Source organism: Cynocephalus volans, chromosome 3, assembly GCF_027409185.1.
Source record: "Cynocephalus volans isolate mCynVol1 chromosome 3, mCynVol1.pri, whole genome shotgun sequence".
Lineage (NCBI taxonomy): Eukaryota > Metazoa > Chordata > Mammalia > Dermoptera > Cynocephalidae > Cynocephalus > Cynocephalus volans.
Window position 1 is genome coordinate 7,032,617 of NC_084462.1, and position 20,542 is coordinate 7,053,158.

The 20,542-nt window shown below is 46.5% G+C and overlaps 1 protein-coding gene across 1 annotated transcript; it reads left to right on the forward strand.

Annotated features, from left to right (window-relative positions):
- Positions 1-1,789: 1,789 nt before the first annotated feature.
- On the forward strand, positions 1,790-20,159 carry CACNG7 (calcium voltage-gated channel auxiliary subunit gamma 7). Its single transcript, XM_063091820.1, has 6 exons — positions 1,790-1,866; positions 4,324-4,548; positions 5,189-5,275; positions 5,674-5,814; positions 19,330-19,475; positions 19,902-20,159. The coding sequence occupies exons 2-6, from the start codon at positions 4,353-4,355 to the stop codon at positions 20,157-20,159; spliced, it is 828 nt and encodes a 275-aa protein (XP_062947890.1). The 5' UTR covers positions 1,790-1,866; positions 4,324-4,352.
- Positions 20,160-20,542: the final 383 nt, after the last annotated feature.

Genomic DNA, 20,542 nt, shown 5'->3' on the forward strand with positions numbered 1-20,542 from the left:
TTGGAGACTGAAGGGGGTGTGGGGGTGGGCGAATGATTGTACATAGAAGCAAACATACAGAGAGACAGAGGCAGGGGGGCGGTGAGCAGAGAGAGAGAGAAAGCACAGAGACCCATAAAGTGAAAGAGAAGATACCCACAGCATGAGAGAGCAAAAGAGTAGAGACCCCTAGGAGAGCTGAGATACAGAGAAGGGGGGGGGGGAGCCACAGAGAGAACCAAAATGGACACGTGTGCAATGCAAGATGTACACATAGATCATTATGAGGATCAGGTAGAGACAGAGACCCAGTCCGCAGATATTCACCCAGAGCAACATTCAAGCTCACGGACACACACCGAGACCCCGAGACTAGGGAGAAGTCCTGAGTGGGGAGATGAAATGCTGGCCTCCTACTGAGAGACCTTGAGAGTTAGAAGAGACCCCACACAGAGAAACCAAAACAACCAGAACCTGTGAGTTTAAGAATCAGCGACTGAGGCAGAAGGCGGGCAGACGAGTCCTCCGACCCTCTTTCCCCTGACCTACTTGCAAGTGGGGGGAGTGGAGGGGACAGTCCAGATAGACTACATTTCCCAGGAGATATCGCAGCAGACCCTTCCCCCCAAGTGCGGTCCCTCGCCGCCAGGGCTGATGGGAAATGTAGTCCCCGGACAGGGGCAGGCCAGCAGAGTGGTGTGCCTGTGTCTGTGCGTTTGGAGGGGATTGAGCCCCAAAGCTTCTCAGGCTCCCTCGAGGGTCCAGCATCTCTTCTTCCCTGCAGGCTCCTGGATTTCCGGGCCTCGGTCCAGCTGGATGCTGGGGCTCCCCCTGTGTCCCCCATAGCTGCCGCTGTACCACACCATCCCTTGCCCTCAGGCCCTAGCCCCCGCTCCGACCCTCGGCGGGCGGCCTGCCCCTTTAAGAGTGGCCCCGCTGACATCACGGCGGGGGGCGGGGGGGCTGGCCCGGCTCCCGGCTCCGCGGTGGTTGCAGGACCTGGCTCTGCTCTGCGCCCGCCCGCTGCTCTGGGGACCCCGGCCCGGGACGCCCCCTCCCGCCTCCTACAGCCGCCCAGACCCCAGGCTCCTCCCAGGCCTGGCTAGACTCCAGTCCTCTTCAGGGTACACCCGTCCCCGCCCCCCAGGATTGCCCCTGCTGTCTCTCCTTCTCAGGTTCTCTGTCTCTGTCTGTCTGTCCGTCTGTCTCTTCCTCGCAATCAAGGTCTCCGGATCTCAGCACCTCTCAGCCCAAGGCCTCTGAGCGTCTCCCTGTCTCTTCCTGGGTCCCGGACTTCTCCACTTCCAGGGACTCAGAATCTCTGAGCCTCGGTGGCGGGAGGTGGGGGGAGGTCTTAGACTCGGTCTCTGTCTCTGGCTCTTCCAGTCTCCAGACCTGCGAGTCTCTGGGTTTCTGCGACTCGCGGTCTCCGCGTGACTCGGTCTCTGCCCTGCCTCTCTTTGTGCCTCTGTCTCTTTCGGGCTCTCCGCCTCTGTTTCTATTCTCTCTCGCTCTCGGCCTCCCCCCATCCTCGAGGCCCCTCTCCCTCCCTTCCCGCATCCTTTCCTCGCTCCCTCCCCGCCCCTCCCCTCGCTCCCTCCCCGCCCCTCCCCTCGCTCCCTCCCCGCCCCTCCCCTCCTCCGCAGTAGCCAATGAGCGGCCGCCGGTCCCTGCTCCCGGCTCCGTCCGCCGAGTGAGGCCGCGGGCGCGGGGGGTGGGGGGTGGGAGGCCGGGAGGGGGCCGGGACGCCGGGCTCCGGGGCTGGGGCGGGGGGCGCGGGCACCGGCGACCCCGGTGGCGGCGGCGGCGGCGGCCGGGGGAAGCCGCGGGGCCGGTCATGCGGCTGCGGGGCCCGCGGCCCGGAGCGTCCGCCCAGCCCTGAGCGAGGTGAGTTACGAGGGGAGGGTCCCGGAAGGCAGGAGGGCGCCGCCTGAGGTGTTTGCGAGCCGGGGTCAGGGCTCAAAGGGACCGGAGTGGCTCGGTGGTGCGGTCCTGGCGGCCAGGACACCCGAATTCGGGCGGCTACGGGTGACGGAGGGACATTGGGGCCTGGCGAATCCCGGAGGACGGGATTAGGGCGCCAGAGCGGGGTAACTGCACTCTTGAGGTCTGGGTCGCAGACAGCTTTGGCACTAGGGGAGGAGGGGACACAGGCAGGGTCCTTGAGGACGACGGCATTGGTAGACGGTGGAGCACCCGGCCCCGATGACAGCCGGGAGTGAGTCTGGAACGGGGTCCCCAGAAAGGGGGAGTTACAGAGCGAAGGAAGATGGAGTTTGCACTTGGGACTTGAAGAATGGGACCGCGGGGGTCCGAGCGCCTGGATGCACGAAAGGCTGGGTGAAAGGAAGGAAAGAAGCAGTCTTCAGGCCTGTGGGGAGGGTCCCAAAGGAGGAAGGGCTGGACGAGAAGAGGGTCTGGGCAGGCCGTCCCAAATGGGAGTCCGAGGGGCCAATGGGGGAGGCTGAGGTCAGCTACCTGGGACCAAGGCAGTCAGGGTGACGGGATTTATGATGCTTGCTTCCGAGCTGAGAGGACTGGGGAAAGAGCAGGCGGCTAGCGGTCAAGCGTCGGAGCCACAGGGAGGGGGAGGGGCGGGAAGCTGGCCAGGGCTTTGCCAGACTCCGGATCCTTGAGTCCTCCAGGAGGCTGGGGGGTGGGGTGGGGGCGGAGGTGGGAGCTTTGGATTCTGGGAGAGCGGGAGGGAGCGCGGAGAGGTGGTCTCGGACTCCGGGGTCTTTTGGGGGGTGGGCAGAGCTTTGAGGCCAGGAGGATTCTAGTTAAGAAAGGTGGAGCCTCATGTCTCGATTATATTCTGCGGGAGTGTTTAGGAGTCTCAAACTTCATAGTTAAAAATATGATGGGGATCACTGGTATTCAGGGATGTCGAGGTCTCTGGTTGAGATAGGCTGGGGATCCCACGTTGAGTCTCCCAAATCACGGGATTGTATGGCTCGGGGGAAAGTTCTTTCGGGTGGGGGGTGGGGGTAGGGGAAGAGTATGAAGGTTGCACATTAAGAGATTTGGAGTCTTTGAGTTCTGGGTTGAAGAGCTCCCTAGTTGGAATCTCTGGGTTCGGGATTGGAATTTGGGAGGCCATATCTATGAACTGGGGATCTCTTGGTTGGAGGGTCCAGTGTTGGAGGGATCCAGGTTCCATGCTGGATGTTGAAGAGGGTCTGTGACTGGAAGTCTAGCATGGGAAATCAGGGTCCAGAAAACCTGCTAGGGAATTGGGGGATCATGTGATGGGATCCTGTAATTCCTGACTGGGATTTTAGAATTCAGAGCACTCATTCCTACTTTGAAAGAGGAAGTTCCCTTGTTTAACTGGGGTGCTTTAGTTGACATGCTAGGTTGGAGGGTCCCAACTCGTGGTTTTAATATTCTTGAGTCTCTAGTCAATATCCTGGCTCCAGGTCTCAGGGTCTCAATGTTCTGGGATCCAGCCACCTGCAAAAGAGTTTCGACATCCTAGGTTCAGGGGCCTACCCAGATCTGGAAGGGTGGAATTAAGTTTCCAGAATTTTGGATCTGGGTTGTGAGCTATGATTTCAGATAGGGTACAAAATTGAGGTCAAGGCACAAGATCAGAGTTAGAAGGTCATGGGCCAAGTTCTTGGTTTTAGAATTGGGTGTTAGGGTCAAGGTAAAAGTCCAAGAGTTTAAACTTAGGTGGAGGCCTCTGCTTGCAGTCTTAGGTAGGCCTGAGGTCAAGGGTCTGAGGCCAGGGTGTGGGATTAGGGATCCTTGGTTAGTGACCCACTTTGGGGATTTCTGGATGCAGTCAGAGACATGGTCCAAAGGAAAGGGACCAGGGTATCAGGTCAGAGCTTGGAGTCAGGATTGGGTGGCCTGGGTTACAGCGTCTAGACAGATCATGAACAGTATCCAGTGTTCAAGCCCAATACCCCAGGTCTATGGACCTAAGTCCTGGTTCAGAGTTGAGATTATGGGCCCTTGTTGGAGTCTGTTGTTCACAGGTGGTGGTTTGGATGAGGGTACAGATTCAGGGATGGGAGTTGCCTAGTTGTACAATTAAAGCCACTGATCAGCAAAATAGTTTCTGAGTCACCAGCCCAGGCTCAAGGTTAAGGACTCTGGTGGGGTCTGATTTCTAAGATTAATGCCTCAGGTCAGGGCATGAGGTTAAGGTTGGGGAGCACCTGGTTCTGGGGTTGAGAATCTGGAATTAGAATTTTTGGTCAGAGTCATGATATTTGGGACCCAGGTGCAGACATATGGGTGGAGTCAATATTCAATCTCTGAGCTGAAGGTTATGATTAGACATCTTATTCTTGGTTGCTCCATCGGAGTTCTCCACCGCAGCTTCCAATCCCACAGGCCCCGCAGGGCGCCCCCCGCCACTAAGGATGAGTCACTGCAGCAGCCGCGCCTTGACCCTGCTGAGCAGCGTGTTTGGCGCGTGTGGGCTGCTCCTGGTGGGCATCGCAGTCAGCACTGACTACTGGCTGTACATGGAAGAGGGAACAGTGTTGCCACAGAACCAGACCACGGAGGTCAAGATGGCTCTGCACGCCGGCCTCTGGCGAGTCTGTTTCTTTGCAGGTACAGCCCTCATCTGCTCTCCATTCAACGTTTATTCCTTGCCTGGGACCTGAGAGTCCTGGTCCATAGTCCCATCCCTTGAGTTCCAGAAATCCAGAAACCATGATCCTGTTTTTCTTCTGGAAGTTCAAATTTCTACCTGGAGCTACATTGCTCTTTATTCTCTGGATCTAGGATCCCCAGTGCTCAGACAAACTCCAGGTTCCTAACTTCCTTGGAGAACTCTGGAGTCCTCCCTTAGAATCAGTAGTGTAGATTGAGAACTTGTCCCCTGGACAATTCCAGTGTCCAGAATTCACAGAATAAAAGACTCCATGCCTCCCAGTGACCACATAAACCCCTTGCTTCAGGAATCCTGGCACCCTAGACCTTATCCTCTTTAGGGACTGGTCCACAGCACCCCACCATTTAGGACCCAGAGTTACAGTCCTGTCCACCTTCATCCAGGGGTCTGCAGGGCAGCTCACAAGAGAAGCTCCCAGACATCCTGCCCACCCCCTATGAGTAAAACACACTATAACCCTTGGGATAGACCTCACATCCCCAGCCTGGGGTCTCCCCACTATCCATCCTGTCCCCCACAGCCTCTCTAGAGCTTAGAAGCCTCTCATCTGGCCCTGCATTTTTATCTCCCCCCCAGGTCGGGAGAAGGGTCGCTGCGTGGCCTCAGAATATTTCCTTGAACCGGAGATCAACTTGGTGACGGAAAACACAGAGAATATTCTGAGTGAGGGGATATAAGGGCTAGGGAACAAGGGGGCATGATCACAGCGTGGATCCTGGGAGAAACAGCAGGACTAGGGAAGGAGTGGAGTAGAAGGGAGGAAGCAGAGGCTTGAAAGAAGGCAGAGTGCTTGGGTAAGGAGAAGGGGCCAGGCTGAAAGGGTGGGGCCTGGACAGTGGGGAGGAGTAAGCAGGAAAGAAGGGATCAAATCAGAGGAGGCGTGGCCTGGGTCAGGGGGCGGAGTCAGCGGGGGAGTATCAGAGAAGGGGAGGAGTCAATAAGAAAGGGGAGGGGCCAACGAGGCAGAGGCGGGGAGAGGGGAGAGGTCAAGGGATTGGGGCAGGTGTCCTGCCGGAGATTTCCCCCTCACCGCCTGCTTTTCCATGTCCCCCATTCCCCAGAGACAGTGCGCACAGCCACTCCCTTCCCCATGGTCAGTCTCTTCCTCGTGTTCACGGCTTTCGTGATCAGCAACATCGGCCACATCCGCCCACAGAGGACCATTCTGGCCTTCGTTTCTGGCATCTTCTTCATTCTCTCGGGTGAGCCCAAGGAAAGGACTTGTGGGCTAGGGGACTGTTTCAAGTACCAGGAAGGAACCTGTGGTTCCTCTTCCACCTAGTAAGCCACTTCCTTGCTGTATGACCTGGGACGACTTGCAGAACCTCTCTGAGCCCCACTTTACTTCTCCGTGAAATGGAGATAGCAGTGCCCATTACACAGCGTTGTTTGGAGGACCAAATTAAAACAAATATCTATTGGGTGCTAATTAAGTACCAGGCTTTGTTCTGATACTCACAGCAACCCAATGAGGTCAATACCATTAATAGCCCCATTTTACAGATATGGAAACACTCTGAGGGATGAAGTCATTTGTTCAGGGCCGTACAACAAGTGAGAGGCAGAGCTGGACATCAAACTCATACAATTCGCCTCCAGAGGCTGTATTTTTAACTACCACTGATATTTTAGCAATTAACAGTTTACAGTGTGCTTGATTTTCTGTGCATCATTTTATTTTAATTTTTTTTCAAACAAATAAAAAAGTTAAAAGAATTTTGTAGTGAATACCCATATTGCCACCACTTAGAGTCATTACATACCATTAGACTTGCATGACCCTATATCCATCCAACCATCTATATTGCTACCCATCCATCAGTCTATCTTATTTTGGGGGAGAATTTCAAAATAAGTTTTAGGCATCAGTACACTTCACCCTAAATACTTCATCATGTGTGTCATTAGCTAGAGTTCAGGTTTTGTTTTCAGTTCGAGATACAAGATTCTTTTGCATGTGTGATCTCACACCTATCTTATAACATCTCTACCTAGGAGTTATCATTAGCACTAACTTGATAAAATGGGGATACTCAGGCCCACAGTTGTACAGGGAGTTGCCCAAGATACTAGAATAAACTGGTACCAGAGGACTCAAGTGTCCATAGTTCCAGAGTAGAGTACTTTCTGGAGTGTTACCCTCCTCCTCATTTCAGCTTAGTTCAATTTACTTCATCTAACCCAGCCCAGCTCAGCCCAAATCAACTCAGCTCAAACACATTTAACTCCATCAATCCAGTCCAACTAACCCTAATTCATTCTGACTCAGTTCTTCAGTTCAATTTGAATTAATTCAACAGAATTTAATTAAACTCAAATCAGTCATTGTAATTCAGTTAATATTTTATGAACGAACCCTGCTGTATGTCTCATCTCCCTTCCATCCCCCTGGGACCCACACTCATCTCCCTCCTTCTAGTTGGCTGTGCAAGTAGTTGAAGAGGGATCTTTAAGTACCCCCTCCTCCAGTCTTCTTCCTGCTCCTCATCCAGTTTTCTCTAGGCTAAACCTCCCCCGTGCCTTCAACCTAACCTGACGAGACCTTTTCCAGGGAAACCAGGGTGCAACCTCCATGCAAATTTGAATCACAGCATGTGGAGCCAGACACTGAACTAAAATAAGACATGAAGAATATCACGATCCTAGAGTGTCAGAGTGAAAAGGTCTCATCATTTTTCAGGTGGAAAAATAGTAGCCAAGAGAGAGAAAGTGGGGCAAGAGTAGACTGCATGGGGATTTTCATTCAAAGCACTTAAAACATTATAAGGAAAGTCCTATTATTTGTGGTTTAGAGAAATGGAAACAGTGGTTCAAAGAGGCGACACAGCTAGTCAACAGCAGAACTGGGATCGGAATCTAGGGTGTTCTGATTCCAAAACCCATGCTCATACCACCGCACCAGGAACTGGCTGCTCAAGGTCAAGCTGAGGATCGATGGTGTAGTCAGGGCTGGAAGTCAGACCTCTGATGCAACAATAGAGTAATCTGGGAGAGACTGAACCACACTGCCTGAGCCTCTTCCTTGAGTTCACTGATTGGCAAATGTTTTCTGATTAGGGTCAGATAGTAAATATTTTAAGCTTTGTGAGCCATGAGGACTCTGAAGCAACTACTCTTGGCCATTGCACTGCAAAAGCTGCCAGGCGTAAACAAATGGGAGTGGCTATGTTCTAATCACACTTTATTTATGGGCCCTGAAATTTGAACTCAATGTAATTTTTATGTGTCATGAAATATTATTATTCTTTTGGTTTTTCCTACCATTTAAAAATGTAAAGCTGTCCATTTGGCTCAGTTGTTTAGAGTGTAGCCTTGTAACACCAAGGGTCAAGGGTTCAGATCCCTATACTGGCCAGCCACAAAAAAAGTAAAAACCGTGCTCACCTTGCAAACCATACAGAAACAGACAGCAGGCCAAATCATCCTTTGTCAACCTGTATTCTAGATCATGAATGTAAAGGGCCCAACCCAGTGCCTAGACTGTTAACAATAAGTGCTCAACATGTAGGGGTTTTTTTGTTTGTTTTTAGAAAAGTTGACCGGTAAGGGGATCTTAACCCTTGACTTGGTGTTGTGAGCACCACGCTCTCTGAAGTGAGCTAACCGGCCATCCCTATATGGGATCCGAACCCATGGCCTTGGTGTTATCAGCACCACACTCTCCCGAGTGAGCCACTCGCTGGCCCAACATGTAGTAGTTTTAAATAAAAGAATGAATGAATGAATGAATGAATGAGTGAATGTAGTAATAGTAGTAGTAGAAGTAGTAACAAGCAACTTTATTGAGTGTTGTGGGTCCAGGCAGTTATAAGTGCTTTATACAAATTAAGTTATTTATTTTTCTTCACCCTATAAGGCAGGTCATATTGATAGCCCCATTTTACCATTGAGGAAACAGAAGCACCCAGAGGTTAAGTTGTTCAGTCGTGGAAGCAAGATTCCAACCCAGGCTCCTCACCATGGCACTATACTAACCCACCAAAATTAAAAATCATAAAGGAGATTTAAAAGGGGAGGTTAAGGATGGAAATAGTACCAATATCTTAGATTTTGGAATGGAATGACCTGGTCCAACTGCCTCATGTTTCCAATGAGGAAACTAAGGCTCAGAGAGAGAGTGAGAGAGAGAAAGGGAGAGAGACAGGAGTCTCCCAAGGTCTAGTCACTGGTGGAATTGACATTCATTTCTGGAGAAAGTAGTGGGAAAGCTGGGTTGGTCAGGGGAGGGATAGAGTCGCACCTGGGTGTTAAACATTCCTCAGGGACCTGTGTCAGAGATGGACTAGAAGGAAAGAAACTGGAAAAGGACAAACTGAGGAGGAAGCTTATGCGCTGGTCCAGGCAATAGCAGATAAGGGGCTGGAGATGTGAGGATAAAGGCGATTGGACAGCTGCGTGAGAGAGGGATATCGACAGAAAAATCAATAGAACCACATTACTGACTGGATATGGTTGATGAGAGAAGTGGGGAGGAAGCTAGAGTGGCATTGACTTACTTTTTCCAGGTCATCAGAGGCTGCTCATGCATACCTCATATTAACCCCTGATCCTCAAACATGATTTGTGCATTTGCTCATTCATTCACTCCTCAGACATCCTACATACCAGGCTCTGCCCTTGGCACTGAAGACACAACTAAATCTTAAATAAAAGCCCAAAGGCAGTTAATCACAGAACAGCACCTAACAGCACGTCAATCAAAGCTTGTCACACACCTGCTTAAATCCCTTCAGTGAATTCCCTTTGCATTTAGAATACATCCAAGTTCTCTGCTCTGGTCTACAAGGTCTTTCATAATTTGGCTAATGCTCAAATCTCTGACCTCATCTCCTAATCCACTCACACTCTCGGCATTGCTTATAACTTCAGCCACACTGGCCTCATTCTACTATTTGAAAATGCTCATCTCAGCCTCATCTCAGACTTTTACACTCATTATTTCTCCCTGCTTAGAAGTCTCCTCCCCCTGATTCTCACAAGGCTCAAATTTTTTCTTTTTCAGAGTTGCTTTCTCTCATAACAATACCTAACGTTGCCTTGCCCCCACTATACTATCACATTCTCTATTTTATGTTTTTTTCATAGCACTTACTATTGTGATCTTGTTTTCTTTCTTTCTCTACCAGAATGTAAGTACCAAAAGGGCAGGGACCTCTCAAACATGTTCGTCTTTGTGTCTGTGGAGCCTAGATGTGTTGCTGATATGAAATACTCACTGAAGTATTTGTAGAATGGATGAGTGACATCTCAGGGTATTCTGAGAAAAGGAAGGATACATTAACTTGGCTCAGTAGGGTAGCACGAGGAGGGTGGAAGTGACCAGGAGGGATTCCAAGAGGAGATGACATTTAAATTGATACTAAAAGGGTGAGGGGGAATTTTTCAAGTGAAGACAGGAAAGTGCCTTGTATTGAAATGGAATTCACAGCATGTGTTAAGGCCCCATAAAGCATCTAAGGCAGAGGTAAACTCAAGTGCAGCTCTCCATGGTCCTAAAACTTTATTATTCTAAAGCCAGGTTGGTTCTATTCAGTTTGGAATGTAGGTGGTTTTTGCCTACTGTGCTGTAAGAATTACAAAGCTGATGTAGTTGATGTGGTTGGAGGAGAGTAAAAGAGTTGTATCGCAGAAATAGAAAGGGGGGAGGGAGGGAGAAAAAGAGGAGAGGAGAAAAAGGGAAAATGTGGTTATTTTTAGAGAACCAGAGCCACTGTGACATGGCCAGGAAGGAGAAAGAATGACAAGATTAACTTACTAAAAGGTTAAAAAAAAAAGTCTTCCTCATTGGAAATATTTGTTTCTTTCTCATCGATCCTTGCTCCTGACTCTGCTTATTGGAGAATGTTATTTAGAACTGTAACGTGAAGCATGGGCCTTAAGTCTAGGGTTGGAGTAGGAAGTGAGGTAGGAGTAGTCAACAGGAATTATATCACTGAGAACCTGGCATGTCAGGCTGAGAAATGAATACTTTTTCCTGTGGACAACAGAGAGCCAAAATAGAGTTTTGAGCAGGGTGGGATAGAGTCTGCTCTGGGTTTTCGAAAGAACCAATATTTGAATCCTGGAGATAAGGATTTTGGAGCAATGGTTCAGACATAGAGAATAAGGCCTTAGCTGGGGCAAAGAATGTGGGGATGCAAAAAAGACTTAAATTTATTAGGGCTTCAGGAAGTGAAATGGACATAATTTAGTGAGTGACCATCCTTGATGGCTGAGAGAGAGAGAGAGAGAGGAATCAAGATCACTATTCTGTGTTTGACTTAGATACCTGAGTGAGTGTGGTTTCTGGGTTTTTTGGGGTATTCTCTTTCTATAAACCCGTTCATCTTTCAAGACCTATCTCAGATGCCTTTCTACCACATAAAAGTTTATGAGCTCTCTCTTCCTGAGTGCCAAAACTATGGAATACTAGAAGCTGAAAGTGCTATGGAAGCTCAGAGCGAGGAAAGGTTAATTCTTAGGAGAGATGGAAGAATGATGTGATTTACAGTGGATTAAAAAAAGGAGAGCAGCTAATGAGCTTTTCTAGAAGTTCCAGCCACATGGCAAGTTATATTCATCCATTCAACCAGTATTTACAATGTGCTGGATACTGTGCTTGGTGCTAGGAATTCAACAGAGAACAAGGTGGACTAGTTCCTAGCATCACGGAGTTCCCAGTATCCTATCGGGATTGGAGGAGATGTAGGATAAAAAAGAAACAAATAGAGAATACAATGTTAGGTGGTGATAAGTGCTACACAGAAAAATAAATCAGGTTAAGGATTAAGGACAAGGAGAGTGACGGGGGGAGTCATTGTTTTATCCCACCCACCCGAATCATCCCAATTTTTAAAATTTCTCTCTCTCTCTCCCCCCTCCCCTTCTCTTTTTACACCTACCACATACACTTTTTTTTTTTTTTTTTTGCTTTACCATTTGAAAGTAAGTTTGCAGGCATCATGATAGTTCATCTTTAAAAAAAATTTAGAGGACTGGCCCGTGGCTCACTTGGGAGAGTGTGGTGCTGATAACACCAAGGCCATGGGTTCGGATCCCTGTATAGGGATGACCGGTTGCTCACTTGGGAGAGTGTGGTGCTGACAACACCAAGTCAAGGGTTAAGATCCCCTTACCGGTCATCTTTAAAAAAAAAAAAATTTAGTATGCATCGTTTAAGGATAAGGATATTCTTCTACATACCGCCGTACCATATTCATACCTAGAAATTTTACAATAATTCCATAATATAACTTAATCCATTGTCAAACTGTATCCCAATTGTATCAAGAATGTCTTTTAAAAACTTTCCCCCCAGAACCAGGAATCAACCTACATTCATGCATGACATTTAGTTAATAAGTGTCTTTTAAGTCTCTTTTCGTCTGAACTAGTTCCCCATTTTTTTTTTTTTTTTCCCGACCGGCTTTTAAGGGAATCCAAATCCTTGACCTTGGTATTATCAGCAACATGCTCTACCAAGTAAGCTAACCAACCAGCCCTTAAAAAAAAAAAAAAAAAAAAAAAAAAACACTGACTTTTAAAATATATCTCATTATAAAACATATAGAAAGAATAGTGTAATGAAATCCTATGTACCCTTCACTCAGTTTCAACAATTACTAACATATGGCAAATCTTTTTTTAGTCATCTTGCCATGTCCGTCTTCTGCACTTCACTACATTATTTCAAAACCAGTCTCAGATGTCAACTCATTTTATCCGTAAATATTTCAGTATACCTCTGAGTTATAAGTGCTCTTTTATTTAACATAAGCCCAATGCTATTATCAAGTCCAAACAAATAAGAATAATTGTTAATATCATCTAATACCTAGTCAGTGTTTAGTTTTCCCCACTGTTCTCATAAATGCCTTTTTACAGTTAGTTTGTTACAAATCAGGATCCAAATCCCGCATGTGCATTTAGTGGATAGATCTCTGAAGCCTCTTTTAATCTAAAATAGTCCCTCTCCTGTAGTTTTGTTTTGTTTATTTTTTTTCTTGCCATTGATTTTTTTTAGAGAAATCTGGTCATTTGTCGTGTAGAATTTCCACATCCTGGAGTTTTCCAGTTGTGTTCCCTTATTGTGGTTTAATATGTGTATCTATCCCTGTGTTTTCTTGTAAATAAACAAAGATGAAGCTTGGGCAGATCCAAATTTAATCTTTTTTTTTTTTTTTTTTGTAATTTTAACTTTTGGCAAGAACACTTCATACATAAGTGGTGCTGTTTACATCCTACCGCATTACATCAGGAGACACACAATGTCTCTCTTTTTGAGATAATAGGGATTGATCACTGGGCCAAGTATTACTAGCCCCATCCATGTCATCATCCTTCTGAAGACTGCAGGACATGGTATCCTGTAGAATATTCCCAATTCTGGATTTATTTGATTGTTTCCTCATGGCATTATTTCATTTGTTCCTCTTTCCTTGTATTTTTTTTGTAACCTGGAAGTTATGTCTAGCCTACAGGTTTGATTCCATTTAGGTTACACGGGGTTGGCAAGATAAGTCTGAGGTGATGCTGTGTAGTTTGTATCACATCATTTCAGGGAGGAAATAGCGCTAGGTTGTCCCACTGGAGTGGCACAAAGCTCGAACCGTTGACGAAGGCTGTCCATCAGAGCTCTCCATGGACGACGTAGGGTTTTTCTTGACCACAAATAAGGAATTGTCAGGGTACCGCTTTGGCACCTTGAAAATTTGTCTATTGTGAGATACTCAACACTATTTTTATGTTAAACTTTTTATTTTGGAAGAAATTTAAACCTACAGAAAAGTTTCAAAAGTAATACAATAAACTGTCATATATCCTTCACCTAGACCAGTCTCTTAACATCTTGCACATTTGCCTTTTCCTATTTCTCTATATCTATATCTAGGTCTAGATCTGTCTATATAGATGTATAGATATGAGTGTGTGTATATTATATAACATTTGTTATATATAATACATAATACAGATACATGTATACACCTAAATATATATACATACATATGTACACACACATATATATACACATACATATATTGTATGTATACACATTGTGTGTGTGTGTGTGTGTGTGTGTGTGTGTGTGTGTGTGTTGGTGGAACCACTTGAATACAAGTTTCAAACACTTTTACCCCAAAATAGTTCAGCAAACATCTCCTAAGAACAAGAGCATTCTTGTATCTAACCACTGTTCAATAATCAGACTCAGGAAGTGTAACATTTATGCAATACCGTAGCTAATATACAGTCCATACTCAAATTTCACCAATTGTCCCAATACTGTCTCTAAAAGTCATTTTTTCCCTGATTCAGAATCCAATCCAGAATCATGCTTTGTATTTCCTTACTATATCTCTTTAGTCTTCTTTCATCTGTTATGTAGTGCCTCTGCCTTTAAAAAAAAAATCTTTCATGTTCACGTTTTTGAAGAGTGCAGCCAGTTGCTTTGTAGCATGACCCACAACCGTTCTCAGGAGTGGATTCGGGTTACGCATTCTCAGCAGGAATACTACATAAATGTACTGGTTTGCCCAGCCTCTCTTAACAGGAAGCACAGGGTGTGAGTCTGCCCTGTCATTGATGATGTTAGCTTCAATGACTTGGTTAAAGTGGTATCTGCTAGGTTTCTTCACAGTAAAGCTTTTAATCTCTTTATATTTCTATGATATTCTAGATATTCTATGTGGAGATGCTGTCATCCCTCAATTTATCATCCCTTGGTTATTCTTGTCTGAATCCAATACTACTACTAGGGTTGCAGAATGGTGGGTTTTTTTCTAACTCTATTGTCCCACCTACCCTACATGTACAAACTGGTACACTATGGAAAAAAACTTTCCATTTTCTCCTATTTATTTATTTAAAAAAACATCAGTCTGGACTCATTTTTTTTTAATTTAGTGTGTTATATGCCATTACTTTTTTATTCATCCATTTATTTATCTATCTATCTATTTATTTATTTATTTACTTAGAATATTCATGAGATACAAAGCTGATGGTCCCCCCTCCTGCCCATGATGTGGGGGCCAGATTCATATTGGGGACATACCCATTACCAGAAATTGCTTTTGTACCCTTTGTCCCGTTCCAATTATCCCCCAACCTCCCTCTCTCCCTCTCCCCTCCCCTCAACTCCAATTTGTAGCCCTAGGAATGCTCCCTCCCTCTGTTGGAGCATGGGACTACTGTTGTCAAGAAGAAACTTATTTGTTTGTTTTGGGGTTTGGGGGGGGGGTTGGTGGCTGGCCAGTATGGAGATCTGAACCCTCGACCCTAGTGCTTGGTGTTATCAGCACCAGCTCTAACCAAGTGAGCTAACTGGACAGCCCTGCCATTACTTTTATTATTCATTGTGATGTTCAAACTGCCCTCAATTTGAGTATCAGGAAAACCCTTCAAGCTAGCTTCTGTGTCTTTTTTTGACATATTCCCATCATTTTTTAAGCACTTCCTTGTATTGGGACATAACAAGTACATGTTTACTGCCCCTACCCCAGGCTTCAAATCAACTATTTCCTCTGGGAACCCTAGTTCCTTTTAGTGGGGGGTGACATTAGAGACCAAGAGCTGGGGTGTTAGGTGTGCTCACTGTTTCTAGAGTGTCACTACTTCCAGGATCTTTCAGGACATAAAACTGGAAAATTATATATATTTAAATAACAGTTAATAATGATAGCTAAATGCCACAGGGTTTTTTCTTGCCTTATCCTGGTCTGTATTTGTATCCCTTCTTTCAGAATGAGAAACTCTAGCTCCCTAAAGTATCAGTATATTTACATGTTTGCTCAACCCTACAATGTGCACAAAATAATTTCGGAACGGCTACCCCTAGACCACTCACAACAAAAAAAACCTACTAAGTAAGATTCAAAGTTTCTTTAGACTGAGATATATGAGGATACTTCAAAAAGTTCATGGGGGGCTGGTGGGTTAGCTTAGTTTGTTAGAGCAAGGTGTTATAAGACCAAGGTCAAGGGTTTGGATCCCCCAGCCAGCCAACAACAAAAAAAGTTTGTGGAAAAATAGAATTAAATGATAATATGAATCCTTCTATGAACTGAATTTTTTTGAAGACCTCCTTGTGTAAAATCAAAGTACTGTATTCAAAAGATGTTTGGGATCAGTCAGCAGCCAGTCCCTCCCCAACACACACACACACACACACACACACACACACACACACACACACACACACACACACACTCACACACACACACAGTGGTTATATCATTCCTGTGACATGAAGTTAGACTTATGGGCTGGCCAGTTACCTCACGTGGTTAGGGCACGGTGTTATAACTCCAAGGTCACGGGATCAGATCCCCTTACCAGCCAGCTGCCAAAAAAGAAAAAAAAAAAAAAAATTAAGTTAGATTCATTTGTTTCTGTTTATATTTAATTTTAGTTTTTTCCCCATCCTCCTTGATTATATCTTTTGAATATACAAAATATTAACATAATTCTAAAGGTCAAAATGAGACAAAAAAAATGTGCTGCAAGAAGGACCACGTCCTGCCTGTCTCTTCTTTCATGTTCTCCTCTACTCCCTGTAGTTAATCAACTTCATTTGTTTGTTTTCCTTCCTGTGTCTCCTTTTGCAAAAATGAGTGAATGTACGTATGTATTCTTATGTACCCTTTCCCTTGCTTATAAGGCAGCATACTCTATACTCTTTTGCATATTACTTTTTTTTACTTAATAATATAGCCTAGAACTATTGCTGAACTCCCTGTCAGTTCATGGAGTTCTTCCTTATTTTTATTTTACAGAGGCATGACACTCTGTTATGCGGATATCTATAGTTTATTGTATCAATCCTCTGTGTTAGGGCATTTAGGTTGTTTCCAGTATTTTCCAATTACAAATAATGCTGCAGTGAATTAGCTTGTGTATATGTATTTTTCATATTGTTGGAGGGATAGCTTCAGTGTAAATTACCAGAAGTGTGATTGCTGGGTTAAAGGATAAATACATGCGTGGTTTTCTTAAACATTGCTAAATTCCCCCCACAAGGAGGACTGCACCATTTTGTATTCCTAGCAGCAATGTGTAAAAGTATCGACTCCCCCAGCCTCACTAAAAGAGTATGTTGTGAAGCTTTTAAACTTTTGATTGATGAGAAATGGTATCTCATCGTAGTGTTCATCTGCATTTCTCTTATTTTGAGTGAGAGAGCTTTTAAAAAAACAAACAGGGAGTTCACAGAAGGCCTTTCTAAAGAGGTGACAAGTGAAGAGAAATCTGAGTAAAGTGACAGAGACAAACATGCAGAAATCTGGGAGGAGAACATTCCCAGTAGGGGGAACAGCAAGAGCAAAGGCCCAGAGGCAGAAATGAGTTTCACATGTTCAAGGAAGAGTAAGAAAATCAGGTGGTCTGAGAGTAAGAAAGCAGAGGGAGCGAGGTACAGCTGATTAGAGATGGGGTTGGCAGGGACCAGACCATGTAGGCGTTATAGTCTAGGGGGTCAGCAAAGTGTTCTGTAAAGAGCCAGATAATAAATACTTTCCGAGCAATCAAGTCTCTATCGAAAGTACTCAATATTCGGTTGTAGCATGAATGTAGCCAAAGGTAATATATACACAAAAGGGTTTGGAGGTGGCCAGTTAACTCAGTTGGGTAGAGTGCAGCCTTCTAACACCAAGGTCAAGGGTTCTGTTCCTTGTGCTGGCCAGCTGCCAACCCCCACCCCCCCAAAACCAAATGGGTGTGGCTGTATTCCAATAAAATTTCATTTATAGACACTGAAATTTGAAATTCATATACATTAAAAAGTTGAGATATAATTTACATAATTTAAAATTTATATAATTCAGTGGTTCTTCATCTGTCAAGGTTGTGCTGCCATCTCCATTAGCTAATTTTACATGTTCATCACCCCAAAAAGAAACCTCACACCTTTTAATAGCCAGTCACAATTACGCCCTCCATCCCATTCCCTGGCAATCACTAATCTACTTTCTGTATGGATTGGCCTATTCTGGACGTTTCACACAACATGTGGCCTTTTGTGTCTGGCTTCTTTCACTTAGCATGTTTTCTAGGTTCATCCTTGTAGTAGCATAAATCGGTACTTCATTCCCTATTTTGGCTGAATAGCATTCTTTCATGTGGATATACCGCATTTGTTTATCCATTCACCAGTGGTTGGAGATTTGGGCTATTTCCACTTTTCGGCTATTATAAATAATGCTGCTGCAAACATTTGTGTGCAAGTTTTTGTGTGAACATATGTTCTTAATTCTCTTGGGTATACTGTATACCTAGGAGTAGAATTGCTGGGTTGTATGGTAATTTTATTTTTAACTTCTTGAGGAACTGCCAAATGAAATTCGTATACTTTTTATGAGCCACAAATATCATTCGTCTTTTGATTTTTTAAAGCCATTCAATTATGTAAAAGCCATTCTTAGCTAGTCATACAAAAACAAGAGGTAGGGCTGGCCGGTTACTCAGTTAGTTAGAGCACGGTGTTACAACACCAAGGTCAAGGGTTGAGATCCCCATACCAGCCAACCACCCCCCAACCCCCCTCCAAAAAAGAGGTGGGCTGGATTTACTCCTCAACCACAGTTTGCTGATCCTGTCATAGCCAATGGAAGGAATTTGGATTTATTCTGTGTGTGATGGACATACAAATGTTTATTTGTAGGATTCTGTGGGAAGATGCTGATAAGGATTAGTTTAATTTAGGGCAAGGGACTTTATAGCCTCCTTAAGCCACTCTTGGCATGGCTACTGTTTAAAGGAAAGTTCACCTAGAGGAAAGGATAACTGCATCTTAAAAATTCTCACACTGGACCTCTCTTCTTCACACTCTTTATGTGCCTCTATTTTGTCAACTGTAAATGGAGATAAAAGTGTATCTACTTCGAATGGTTGTTGTGAGGGTTGAATGAGTTTATGTATACATCACTGAGAACAGTGCCTGGCACAGACCCAAACCTATATAAGTAGTTGCTATTATTATTGATGTTGTTACAATCATTTTCAACAGCCCCAGCTCAGGCCTTATCCTCTTCCCTCTTGAATATCACAACTTCCTCTTTAATCTGTCCGCAACACCAACCAGCCCCCAAAGGATCTACTACCACCCTGATCTGGCCCTGTCTTCCCTCTGCCCTAAATCTTTTATGGATCCCTAGTGCCCTTGGCATCAATGCCAAGCTCCTCAGCCTGGTATTTGAGGCTTATCATGGCCTTGCCCGTGTCCCCTTCTCTAGCCTCATTTCTTGTGGGTACAGCCCATGTTACAGCTACATGGCTCGACCAGTTCTCCCTCCAAGCCTATGCCCATGTTGTACCTTCTACTGGGAACGGTGTGATAGTATGCCCTTATTTTTCCCTGGGTCTCATCTTTTAGGACTCAGGAAAAGGAAGCTTTCCTTGATCCCCCTTGCCCTGCCCCAGGTGGGTTTGGCGTCTCTTCTGCACTCCCGCAGAGCTCTGTGCTACTTCCCCTATAGCACATATCACTGTGTACATGACTATTGGTCAGTGTCCATATTTACCGTCCCCAATTGTGAACTCCTGGACGGCAGATTGATGGGGGGAGGGAGGGTTATTGTTTTATCTCTGGGCTCCCTGTAACCCAACTAAAGTCCAGCACACAGGGGCTTCCAAAGACTTAAGTTAGTCCAGGACAGGACAGGGAGGAGGGAAAGGCAGTGAGATGGGGCGGGGCTGAGGTCCCACTTCTAACGGACCCGAGGGCACCCTCTCTGCTCCCCCAGGCCTCTCCTTGGTGGTGGGCTTGGTTCTTTACATCTCCAGCATCAATGACGAAGTCATGAACAGGCCCAGCAGTTCCGAGCAGTATTTTCATTATCGCTACGGGTGGTCTTTTGCCTTCGCTGCTTCCTCCTTTCTACTCAAAGAGGTGATGTCGATGGGGCCCAAACTCTATAGTTTTGAGTGGGGAGGGATCCGGACGTCCTGATTCCTGGGTTCAGGAAGAAGAGGAGGCTGGGGGTGTAGACTCTGGATTATGAGGGAAGTGATGGCTGAAGGTCTAACCCCTGGGCCCTGGAGGAGGAGGGGTCTGGGAGATCCAACTCCTGGGGTCCTGGGGGAGGAAGGGTCTGGGATTCCTGCGTCTTCAGGTATGGGGGGATCTGAGGGCTTGGATTCCCGGGGTCTTCGGGAAGGAGAGGCCGGAAATCCTGATACCTGGTTCCTGGGAGACGATGGGGCTGGGAGCTTGGACTCTTGGGTGTCGTAGAGGAGGGAGCTGGGGGTCAGGACTCTTGAGTCCTGGAGTAAGGTGGTGGGGCTCCTAAGGGACTCTGACCGTGCCCTGTTGCAGGGGGCTGGCGTGATGTCCGTGTACCTGTTCACCAAACGTTACGCGGAGGAGGAGATGTACCGCCCGCACCCGGCCTTCTACCGCCCGCGTCTCAGCGACTGCTCCGACTACTCGGGCCAGTTTCTGCAGCCCGAGGCGTGGCGCCGAGGCCGCAGCCCCTCCGACATCTCCAGCGACGTGTCCATCCAGATGACTCAGAACTACCCTCCCGCCATCAAGTACCCCGACCACCTGCACATCTCCACTTCGCCCTGCTGAGGCCCCGCCCCCGGAGCTCCCCTGCTCCTCGTGCTCCCGGCGGGTCTCCCAGCGGCGCAGTCCCCCTCTCTTCCGCGGGACCCCTCGCTCCCACCCGGAGGACGCGGCGCCAGCCTTAGGCCCCGCCCCCTTGCCAGTGGCTCCGCCCCATAGTTGTCCATCATTTCAAGGCTCCTCCCCATTTCCCGACCTCTCCTCTTCATTGGCCCCTTCCATTCCAAATGACTCCTCCCCTTTGTTTGCCTGCCCCTTTTCCCTTAGGACCCGCCTCTTTCCTCTGGCCCCTCCTCTCCCAAACAATTCGCTCTTCCCTCCTTCCAACTGCTCAGTTCACCCCGGCCCCGGGCGGTGCTGGCCCCCAGCTCCCCAGAGGCCCCGAAGCT